We start from the raw sequence: 12,433 nt of genomic DNA on the forward strand, positions 1-12,433 counted from the left end.
CGCATAAAATTTTTAAAATAAATACCAGCATTAAAACTCTATCCAGAGATGTTAGAAACTCCCTTTCTCAAACACATAACTCAATACAGTTAAAGGTTTAAATTTGATAATAATAAAGGATAAAAGATATACATCTTGAGGAAATCAGAATGTTAATATTAGAATTATAGTCAATGCTCAATTTATCCATGATATTGCAACCAGTCCATTCTAAAGGAGATCAGTCCTGGGGGTTTATTGGAAGGACTGATGCTAAAGCTGAAACTCCAGTACTTCGGCCACCTCATGCGAAGAGTCAACTCATTGGAAAAGACTCTAATGCTGGGAGGGATTGTGGGCAGGAGGAGAAGGAGACGACAGAGGATGAGATGGCTGGATGGCATCACTGACTCGATGGACATGAGTCTGAGTGAGCTCCGGGAGTTGGTGATGGGCAGAGAGGCCTGGCGTGCTGCGATTCATGGGGTCACAAAACGTCGGACATGACTCAGCAACTGAACTGAACTGATTGCACAAGTAAGCAATATTCAGTGGTAATTCAACATTTTAGCAATCAGTTTCAATATTTTTCCTTCAGCAGTTCTTTATCAGTACTAGACATATGAACTAAAATAAAAGACAGACTGATTTATAACTCTGCTTCTCTGTCATATACTGGTTACCTTTCTAAAGAAGAAGAAGAAAAAGGTAAGTTATATGGGAGAAGAGGAGGAGGAAGAGGGAGCAGGGAGGAAGCAGGAAAAGTAAGGAGCAGGAGAAAAGTAAGCAAGCACACCTCAGGAAAGGTATTTTACAGAATGCTGCAGAAAACCAGATGTAATAAAAATATGCAAATTGGTTTTTAGCTAACTGAGTGAATGGTATATATATATATCTCATTTCTCATCAAGAACCCACTGTTAATGATTTTAAGTAATGCTTAATTTCAACATGATATTCTGCTTAATGTGTTAAATGCTAAGTTATGGTGATCACAAGTTTACAAGGGCATGGCCTATTTGCAGGCAAGAAGCTCTGCAACCCGATTACAGAATCAATAGCCTGTTCTGCTTTGGAGTCTCAGTAAATTTTTGCCACAACTTCCAAAGGAGTTTAGGTCCTAAAGTTCCTTAACATTTCTATTTTGAGACAAAAATATGTAGACTTCTTTCAGCTTATATCCAATTTAATCAATAGCAAATTGAACTAAATAAGAACAAACCTAAAGATATCTTGGGGAAGCAGTCAGTTTTTTTTTTGTTGTTGTTGTTGGGGGCTTCAATCCAATCAAAATGAAGAGAGAGAAGTTGGTGTAGGTGGACTAAATGGGGCCTCACTGCTGGCTCATCAAGTAATCATAATAGTCAAAAACATATAACAACCGGTTTGAAAAATAACTGTTCATTTAATAGCTGGCAAAAGAACTCTGCAAAGACAGCATGAAAGACAAAAAGGCCACTTCTCAGAGGACTCACCTGTCTTTCCCAGTTTCCTTCTTAAACACTCCATCACAGTAACTCATGCGCTTCTCTGTGGTCACATAAATTTGGGCATTGGGATAGATGTCAACAGTCTTTTTCAACATGTTGTACACAATGCCATTGCCATCTTTCCTCATATTGCGGAAAGGGCCCCAAATAACATAAATAGTAGTGTTTGCTTCCTTGAAAAAATAATCAGGGTTTTTCAGTAAAAGAGGAACGCTGGTATGGGATACGACGCGAATCATTGTCATGCGGCCAACATCCTCTTCATAGCCCTTGGTGGGTGCATTGTTCATTCTCCAAATGCAGGACGACTGATCTATCTCATTCCCCACCTTCTGGCCAACCATCTGACCCGAGTTTGACACAATGGCACAAAGATTACAGTCCAGTTGCAAAGGCTGAAAAACAGAAAGAGAAACAGGGCAGGTAGGGGAGAAATGTGTAAATTAGAAAGTTCCTCATATTCCAACAAGTTTTTCTGGGAAAACAAATTCCAGATATTGTGCATAATTGCTAAGTGTGGGAATATCGCTGAAATATATTTATACTAATCCAAAACTAGCTCCCTAGGATATCAAGCTTGGGGCATGCCTCCATTTAAAAAGTGAATGTGGATTGCTAAGAAATAACTTTCATTTCTCTTTCTTGTGTTGCTTTGAAATTCAATGAAAAAGCAGTCATTTGTTTCCCACCTTTTATGATGTCTTTTCATTCAAAACTGTTATTTCAAATGAAATAAGGAAATACAGAAAGATTTGCTCTCTTTAATAAGGGTGATGGCTAAAAAAAAAGAAATGCAAAAGGAGTATATATAGGCATCAATTTGAAGTTTACTTATATGTATGAATGATTATGTAGCAGTTGACAAAAATATAAAAAATTCAGCAAATGATGAGATTCTGAATTTTCAAAACCCAGAACTACTGAAGATAAATTTCAGGGTAGCAAAAATATTATAGAGAATCTTAAAAAATTCCCTTGCATCACCATGGTTAAACAACCGTTGTGCTCTTGTTTATTCTAGTTGGATAGGAAAGGCTTCTTTTTAAGAACTCAAGGAAGGCACATACAAAGACAGTCTCCACCATCCTTTTCTTTTTTTATTGGAGTTTAATTGCTTTACAATGCTGTGCTAATTTCTGCTGTACAATGAAGTGAATCAGCTATACCTATACATATATCCCCTTCCTACTGGACTTCCCTCCTGCTATTCTCCCCACCGTCCCACCCATCTAGGCCATCACAGAACACTGAGCTGGGTTTCCTGAGCTATACCGGAGGTTCTCACTAGCTAGCTATTTTACAGATGGTAGCGTATATACATCGATGCTAATGTCCCAATTTGTCTCACTCTCCCCTCCCCCTGACTCCATCCAGTGTCCACACGTCCATTCTCTGCATCTGCATCTCTATTTCTGCCCTGCAAATAGGTTCATTTATATCATTTTTCTAGATTCCACATACTTTAACCAATGAGGTAACAGAGACTCATAGAGACTAAGCATCAACTTTCAGGGCTGGCAGGTGATACAGTTGCATTGGTGGATTCAACTCTAGATCCAACTCTAAACCCACCGCTCTCTCCCTTATTCTCTGCTTGTTTTTTTTTTCCTTCCCAGGTGGCTCTAGTGGTGAAGAACCACTCCGCCAATGCAGGAGACAGAAGAGACATGGTTTTGATCCCTGGGTCGGGAAAATCCCGGGAGGAGGGGACGGCAACCCACTCCATTCTTGCCTGGAGAATCCCATGGATTCTCAGAGGAGCCTGGCTGGCTATACACTCCATGGGGTTGCCAAGAGTTGGACACGACTGAAGCGACTTGGCATACCCGCAAGCAAACCAAATACAGTCAACACTCTGGGGATAGAAAATACCACACCATCCGGGTTGCTTGGATCTGTGGATGCAGAATTGGAGCATATGGAAAGCCCATGGCATGGGAATTGAGCATCTGCAGGTTCTGGCATCCACTGGGGTCCTGGAATCAACCCCCCTTGGGTATGGAGGAATGACTGTATATTCCTTTTATGATTTCCCCACACATAAAGAAAAGTGAACTTTTAAACAGTGAGTGATAAGGGGACAATGCACTTTGCTGATACATGCCTTTCTTCTTTTCTTTCTGTAAGATTATACATTTATATCTGATATGTGACCCCAGATTTCTTGATGCCTATTGGTCAGTGGCCTCTTCCACACTGTGTATTAGTTGTGTTACAATTTATTATTTAATTATGTCTGTCCACTAGAAAGTAAACTCCATAAGAGTAGGCTCAATGTCTGTCTTCATTTAACCCCACTCCTCAGAAATCCCTGGAATATTATAGTATTTCAAATATACAGAGGTCAAGTTAGGAAATGAAAGCAATTTAATGAAAAGTATTTATTAGGACCCTGAACATAGTATTAGGGAAGAAGTGGACTTTTTCAATTCATCTAGAATTGCTGATTTAGTTAAAAAGAGAAAAGCAATCCAGAAGAAACACATCAACATACCCACAGGTTCAATCTAGGTGAGTGAATCTATTTATCTGAGATGTCAAAATTAAGAATTTTAAAAAACCTTACTTATACAGCCCACAAAGGTCCATTTTGAAGTGCCTTAATAGTCTGCTATGAAATGGAGTGACTGTCCATCGCTCCTGCCCCAGTAAGATTTCTAAACTAAGGTGGGCAGCAGGTGGTCCAGGCACCAGGTCAGAATATCTCCACTCAAGGTGGGTGACTGTATTAGGGCACTTGGCAATGGGATTTTCTAGGTTGGTGCCACAGTGAAGACTTCACCAAAGGGCAAATGAAGGCACAAGAGGATGCCTCGTAGATTCAGGCATTGATTTAAGCCCCTTCCTCTGCATTTAAGCCCCTTTCCTACAATCCTTGGGAAGATTGTAAGGAAGAATACAATGTTCTTCCTGACATCCATTAGACTTAGCTGAGTCCTCCAAAATCAGTCACATAAATCAATGCCTTATTTAATTTGTGTATCACATGACACATTCCAATTTATCACCAAAATGCATATGGTGCAGGAGGTTAGGTTCCATTTAGTGTTCCAAGAAGTTGCTTCCCTATATACTAAAAACATTTTAGGGTGCCACCCCCACACATTAAAAAAAAAATCAAAAAGAAAGATATAAAGAAAAAGCCTTGGAGGTGTTCTAATACCCAAAATGCAGCAATTTGCATTGGATTTCCAAGTCATTAAAGTGAATTAGCTGGTTCTGCTACAATAACGGAGAAGGCAATGGCACCCCACTCCAGTACTCTTGCCTGGAAAACCCCATGGGTGGAGGACCCTGCTGGGCTGCCGTCTATGGGGTTGCACAGAGTCGGACACGACTGAAGTGACTTGGCATCAGCAGCAGCTACAACAAGGCTTCATTTAACTAATAAGAATCAGCGTACTGGTTTCACTTGACAATTGTAACCTCTGAGAGTGATCAAATAAGACTTCACAGTCTGTTTCATGACAACATATCAGCTGTGCAGCTATGAGGTCAGCAGCTGACTAATAACTTGAGGGCAAATATTGGGAACAATGGCCTCTTGTTTATATGACAAATACATAATTGGGCAGGGTGCTATGAATATAATACTTTTGGGAGTAGGTGGTGATCTTTAAATTGCCCCTGTCTTTTATACTATTCACTTGGCCATATTGTCACCAAGGCCAGAGTTGTACGAGACTTGCTCATGTCATACTGCTTGGTCTCAGAACTACCTAGCTGTCTGGTTTCCTGAATGAGGTACCAGGAGTCATGGCTGCAGGTGTGACTATTCTATTTACCACATGGTTGCAGGAACCATCTTTACAGTATGATAGGAGTGCAGGGCTAGATGAATGAAACATTCCTAATCATAATCAGAAGCTTCAGGTAACATGAAGAGCTTGTTAAAGCACAAGGGACTCATCCAAATGTTTGAAAGCACTTTCAAACTACAGTAAGCCATGATAAAAAGAAAGACACACCTGGGCACGAATGGATGGTTTGACCCAGGGGCTGCTCTTATCTGGTTATCTCAGTTCCTTTTATTAGCTTTATCACTGCATCTTGTGATCTCAACTTTCTTTGTTAAAATGTCCTGCTGTTTCTTGAGCTCATTTATGTTATTTGATTTGGGGCTTTTGCTTGAAAATTTATTCCATGTGTGTCCACTCGCTCAGTTCTGCCTCAGTAAGCAGTTTCTTTCTAGATACAGGCCCTGGATTTTCCGAGACCTTTGGAAAGATTTATCTGACTCCACTTTATCAAGCCCTATCATAATTTTGAACTTTCCTTTTCAGTTGACTTCTCCCTATTTTTTGTTTCTTTCCATTAAAAACAAATTTGACCTCTTTGTCTTTCCCTCTCATACACTCAAAACATCATCAAGCCAAATGCTTTGCTTGAGCTTTGGCTGTCTATAAACTGAGATTACCACAAATATTCAGCCAACCATCTAGGCAGCTGTGTTCCTAAGAGAAATCTCACAAATGTAAAATGCTTCCTTTCATCTGAAGTCTAAGATACTGATTTTTTTTTGGGGGGGTGGGTAACATCATTATACAGGCATATCTTACTTTACTGCATTTCATTTTATTGAGCTTCATAGATACTGTGTTTTCTTTTTTCTTTTAAACAAATTGAAGATTTGTTCAGTTCAGTTCAGTCACTCAGTTGTGTCCAACTGTGACCCCATGAACCGCAGCTCGCCAGGCCTCCCTGTCCATCACCAACTCCGGAAGTTCACTCAAACTCATGTCCATTGAGTCGGTGATGCCATCCAGCCATCTTATCCTCTGTTGTCCCCTTCTCCTCCTGCCCCCAATCCCTCCCAGCATCAGGGTCTTTTCCAATGAGTCAACACTTCACATGAGGTGGCCAAAGTATTGGAGTTTCAGCTTTAGCATCATTCCTTCCAAAGAACACCCAGAACTGATCGCCTTTAGGATGGACTGGTTGGATCTCCTTGCCATCCAAGGGACTCTCAAGAGTCTTCTCCAACACCACAGTTCAAAAGCATCAATTCTTGGGTGCTCAGCTTTCTTTATAGTCTAACTCTCACATCTATACATGACTACTGGAAAAACCATAGCCTTGACTAGACAGACCTTTGTTGACAAAGTAATGTCTCTGCTTTTGAATATGCTATCTAGGTTGGTCATAACTTTCCTTCCAAGGAGTAAGCAAGTGTCTTTTAATTTCATGGCTGCAATCACCATCTGCAGTGATTTTGGAGCCCAAAACAATAAAGTCAGCCACTGTTTCCCCATCTATTTCCCATGAAGTGATGGGACCAGATGTCATGATCTTAGTTTTCTGAATGTTGAGCTTTAAGCCAACTTTTTCACTCTCCTCTTTTACTTTCATCAACAGGCTCTTTAGGTCTTCTTCACTTTCTGCCATAAAGGTGGTGTCATCTGCATATGGCTGCACCATGGCTCAGAAGCAGCCAAGAGGAGCTACCCCATGTCCAAGGTCAGGGGCAGCGGCCAAGAGGAGCTACCCCATGTCCAAGGTCAGGGGCAGCTGCCAAGAGGAGTTACCCTACATCCAAGGTAAGAAACAGCTGCTGCGCTTTGCTGGAGCAGCCGTGAAGAGATACCCATGTCCAAGGTAAGAGAAACCCAAGTAAGACAGTAGGTGCTGAGAGAGGGCCTCAGAGGGCAGACAGACTGAAACCACAATGACAGACAACTAGCCAATCAGATCACACAGACCACAGCTTGTCTGACTCAATGAAGGTTTGCAGTAACCCTGTTTTGTCAAATAATGGTTAAGTATATTTTAGCCATAGAGTACTTTTTAAGTTAACGTATGTACTTTTTTAAGACATAGGCTATTGCATGCCTAACGGGCTACAGTATAGTATAAGCATAACTTTTATATACCCTGGGAAACCAGAAAATTCATGTGATTTTATTGTAATATTCACTTTATTGTAGCGGTCTGGAACTGAATGTGCAATATTTCCAAGGGTTGCCTTATTTGATTTGGATATTTTCTCCCTTCACAAGATATACTACCTCTATACTGTATATCTGGTAATAAATACTCAACTTGGGGAAAGTTAATTCAATGATATCTAGTAAACAACTGTCAACTACAAATTGGCACTTACCAAGAGCTTTGCCAACGACTGAACAGCAAAGGCGTTTGCCCTGCCTCTACAGAGATTGAATCCCATGCTGCTATAGCTGTTGACCTTCAACAAACCCTGAGGGAGTTCAGGGTCCAGTGAGGCACTCTTTACTCCAGGGAATCTGGAGGGACAGTCCTCTAGATAGTTGGATGTTTTTAGGAAAAGATTTTATGATCTCAATCCTTGTATCTCCTCATATCTAGAGAAGCACTAAATCCCTTCACAGTGACATCAGATCCTCATGACTAACAAAACCTTTTTATAAAATGAGTGCTCCCTTCACCAAAACCTTATACATTGACTTTCCCCCACTGCCGCTTTGGAGCAGTCTCTCAGAGTATCTGAGGTGCTGCCTCCCAGGCTGCAGTCCTCATTTTGCCCCAAATAAAACTTAATTCACAACTCTCAAGCTGTACATTTTTTTTTTTTTAGTCGACACAACCAAGTAATTTTTACCATGCACTTAACAAGGCTATGTTAAGGGTAAAATAATTTTAGGATTTTAATTACTGTGAATTTTAACCTCAGCATACAGCTCTGAGGTAGGTGGGGATGTTTTATGATCAACTACAGAGTCGGATATGACTGAAGTGACTTAGCAGCAGCAACAGCAGGGTCAATTCATATACTATTGGTTGGCTGAAAAGTTCATTTGGTTTTTTCCATAACATCTTATGAAAACCTGAATGAATCTTTTAGCCAACCCAATGTTTTAAAGGTCTAATGTACTGCCTTGAAAAACAAGTCCTTTCTCTGCTAAAACAAATCTTGACATTTGCCTCCTTTTTGAAAAAGAATTGATTCCTATCTAACATGCAGGCAGAGGATGAGAGAAGTAAAAAACAGTATGATGGAGACATATAAATACAGAGTATTATTAACATGATTAAATACCTATTATGGGCCAGTCATCCTGCCCAGCACTTCATTACATTATTCCATTCAGTTCTCATAGTAAATTCTTCAAAAGTTAGTTTTTACTTCATATTATTGAACTGAAATTGAAATGAACATGATGTCCAGTGAGTACTAGATATCTTTCAGGTTAAGAAGACAGCACATATTATCTTTTGTGAAATGCACTCATAGCCCTAATAAGAAGTGGGAGGTATTAAAGAAATATTTATTATGAATTTGCACTATCCCTAATAAACATGTAGGCAAACACCTCAACTCTCACCCAGTATTATATTAAAACTATCTACATTAAATTATAAATCAATGCTTTTAAATATGCTGGTGGCCAAAAATTTCACCAAAAGAGGACAAAGTTTCCTAACTGATGAAATTCTCTTCAGGAATGTTAGATAGAATGTATGGGGATAGAAATAATCTCTCCTTTCTGGCAATGACATTATGATGGCATAAGAAACTATGTTGATATTTTTTCTTAATCTTCTTTGGAAGGAATGATGCTAAAGCGGAAACTCCAGTACTTTAGCCACCTCATGCAAAGAAAAGACTCTGATGCTGGGAGGGATTGGGGGCAGAAGGAAAAGGGGACGACAGAGGATGAGATGGCTGGATGGCATCACTGACTCGATGGACATGAGTCTGAGTAAACTCCGGGAGTTGGTGATGGACAGGGAGGCCTGGCATGCTGCGATTCATGAGGTCGCAAAGAGTCGGACATGACTGAACGACTGAACTGAACTGAAGTTTAAAATATGGCTGAAATTTCAGTCTAAGATAAACTAATCATGACTGATTTTATTAGCTTTAACATTGTCCTCCACATTTTTTCACTCAATTTGCTTTTCAAACTTTTTTTGTAACAGGAGTGAGTTGTGTTTCTTTCTGAAGCATTAAATTATTACAGTCCACATCTGAGAAAACACAAAGCCATGGCAGATGCTTTTATAAACTGGTCTCCATGGCTAAGGGAATACCTCTCCCCAGTGCAAAGTCTCATGGAGGTAAATTCACTTTAGAAGCTCACAGTGGCTGCTGTCAACTCCTTGGGTAGCAAAGATAGCTGAGATGCCAAGCCCTCCTCTAACTCTTTGAATCGCTCCCCTCTCCATACATATGAAGATTCTAGAACACTAACTGCCTAGGTAGTATGTTCATCCTTAGGTCATTTTACAGTCATGTGGATTTTTAGTTTTATCTTACCATAAGCATGGGCATTCAGCACAGAAATGAATTCTTGTTTGCACAAATGTGAAGAATATAAGTGCAAGAGAATCCTTGATACTATGGAGGTAAGACAGGAAAATGAGGCTATTCTAATCTCTTTTGAAGAGTCTGTGGTATTTTAATAATTAGCTTTATTTTCCTGTGACTAAATATTATTTAGGCAGACTCTAGAAACCAATTAACCATGACATGTCCAATTGATTCTTGTCTGGTTTAAAAAAAAAAAATGACTGAAACTAATACGTCATTCACTCTGATCAGGAAGTCTCACCTTTTATTGAGTCAGTCACTTTCTCTTCAAATTAGGACACGTATAGTTACAAGACTTCTTTCTGTTTCTCTGCTCTATTTTTACACACACACAAACACACACATAGAGTCACCCTCATCCTGCAAATGAGACAGCTCATTCTCCTAGCCACTTTTTCCATCCTGCTCCTTACCAGCCAAACCACTCTGGAAAATTTCCCTTCTCTGTTCTTTGGGTAAGAAACTGACAAATTGCCCTATCCTTTTTGAATGATATATTGGGACAACTGCCAAGCACTTTACATTTTAATCAGTAAGAAGAATGAAATATTTAACCTTTACTTTTTTCTCCATGAATAGGCTTATAGACAATAGAATAGATAATTAAAATCTGTGAATTAAAACTTGCAAAACAGTGTGGTTTCCCCAGCAAAGAGAAATGGCCATGTACGAAAGGTCACCTGTCAACTAGTTCTAGTTATTAAATCTCTGCATTTATCACTGTGGTGGCTCCATGGAAAACGAAGGTCAAGACATTAAATTATGAAATAGTCAGGATTAGAAAAGGTCACTAAAAACTCAACTAAAATTTAACCAAACCTGCTAATTCCACATCCTTTGAAGCGAGCAGACACAGCCAGGAATGAAATACACACTGAATGGAACTAATCTATCTCCCTATTTTATCCCCATATTCAAAATGAATTTCCATTTGATGTCTTGAAGTCTAAAATGAAACTTGCTCATCTCAAATAAAAACAGGGGCTTCGATAAATATTTCAGAACAAAATCATGTTTGAATCGAACCGACTTAAATTATTAAAAACATTGTTTTACACCACTCTAAGGGTTGCTTTCACTTCAATCATGAGAATGCAATTTAAAATATTAGCAATGGGGCACTCCTGGCATCTTAAATGCTTTACGGGACAATTAGCAAATTCACCACTCACTAATTTCCTACTTTAATGTTGAAATAAATGAGATCTTTGCTTTTCATCATGCAATTTGAATGAATTTGAACAAAGCAGGTTGAACAAAGCTCCAGAGACACACTCTTCAGTTTGCTGTCATTTATTTCTCTACTCTTCCTGAATGTCTTTAGAGTTTTAGTTTTAGAGGCTTCAACATGTATAATGATGCCATTGGGGAATAGATTTTGCCTTTATTCTCCTTGATGTTCTTTTGAGGTCTTTCAAGTGAAAGGTACAAAAAAGGCATTAACAATCTGGCATTGTTTTTATTGCTTGACAAAGAAAAAAATGTATTTTAATTTTTCCCATGTTTCAGGAATGATTAAGCAAGCTGTTTTCATCCACACTGAGTCACTTTCAGCAGACCTCTAACTGTGAGCAAAGACTTGTAAAGATGGTTCTAAGGAGAATTCAACACAGTTCAACCAAGCCAGCCTGTATATGTACTTCTTTGCCCCTCCACAATCCCGCTTCTTTCAGTTAATGCAGCTTTCAAAAGCAGTGTGTATAAATCATACAGTATGAGTAACTGCACATAAAAAGACAGATTTGCTAACCCACGGTTTGGCTCTGGCTCTCTGTGGATTCGGGATATGGCATTTACCTTGATTCCTACATGGTGGCATTATATTCAAGCATAAAACTTAACAGGGGGGTGCATAAAAATGTTAATGTCGAGAGATAATTCTAAAACCAGCAACATAAAACTGTTTCTCAGTCACCATAGACGGTGTGTTCTCTTCATTGGGAAGTTCCTTTAAAAAGTGCATCTGTATAATCATGCAGGCATACCAAATGAAAGCAGTTTGCTTTCTCTGGTGCATGTGTGCTAGGTCACGTCTGTCATGTCCAACTCTTTGCGATCCTATGGACTGTAGCCTACCACGCTCCTCTGTCCACGGGATTCTCCAGGCAAGAATACTGGAGTGGGTTGCCATGCCCTCCTCCGAGAGACCTCCCAGACCCAGAGATCAAACCTGTGCCTCCTGCAGCTCCTGCATTGCAGACAGATTATTTACTGCTGAGCCACTGGGGAAGCCCGTTGCATTCTCTGGACTAGAAGACAAATGAGTCTTTTCAAACCAAAAAAAGAATTTTTATCTATAGACTGAGAAAATGGGAGTAATTCTCACTGTCAGGTCATTAAAAAAATTGACTAATTTTGAGGCCGGTTTCAGTTCAGTTCAGTTCAGTCGCTCAGTTGTGTCTGACTCTTTGCAACCCCATGAACTGCAGCACACTAGGCCTCCCTGTCCATCACCAACTCCTGCAGTTTACCCAAACTCATGAGTCGGTGATGCCATCCAACCATCTCATCCTCTGTCGTCCCCTTCTCCTCCTGCCCTCAATCTTTCCCAGCATCAGGGTCTTTTCAAATGAGTCAGCTCTTAGCATCAGGTGGCCAAAGTATTGGAGGCCAGTTTACCTCTGGATTATATTTCCGTATAGCTATTGCTGATTAGATAGCATTAAACACCTTT

General features: G+C 39.7%; 1 protein-coding gene across 2 annotated transcripts in view; it reads right to left on the bottom strand.

Moving 5' to 3' along the window:
• Window positions 1–12,433, bottom strand: part of ST6GALNAC3 (ST6 N-acetylgalactosaminide alpha-2,6-sialyltransferase 3) — a 629,047-nt gene that overhangs the window by 252,725 nt on the left and 363,889 nt on the right. For both annotated transcript variants that reach the window (XM_070367847.1, XM_070367846.1), the window contains exon 3: window positions 1,455–1,864. In XM_070367847.1, the coding sequence (XP_070223948.1) occupies window positions 1,455–1,864 (410 nt within the window). The remainder of the gene's footprint in view (window positions 1–1,454; window positions 1,865–12,433) is intronic.

This window comes from Bos mutus, chromosome 3, assembly GCF_027580195.1.
Source record: "Bos mutus isolate GX-2022 chromosome 3, NWIPB_WYAK_1.1, whole genome shotgun sequence".
In the NCBI taxonomy this organism is placed as follows: Eukaryota; Metazoa; Chordata; class Mammalia; order Artiodactyla; family Bovidae; genus Bos; species Bos mutus.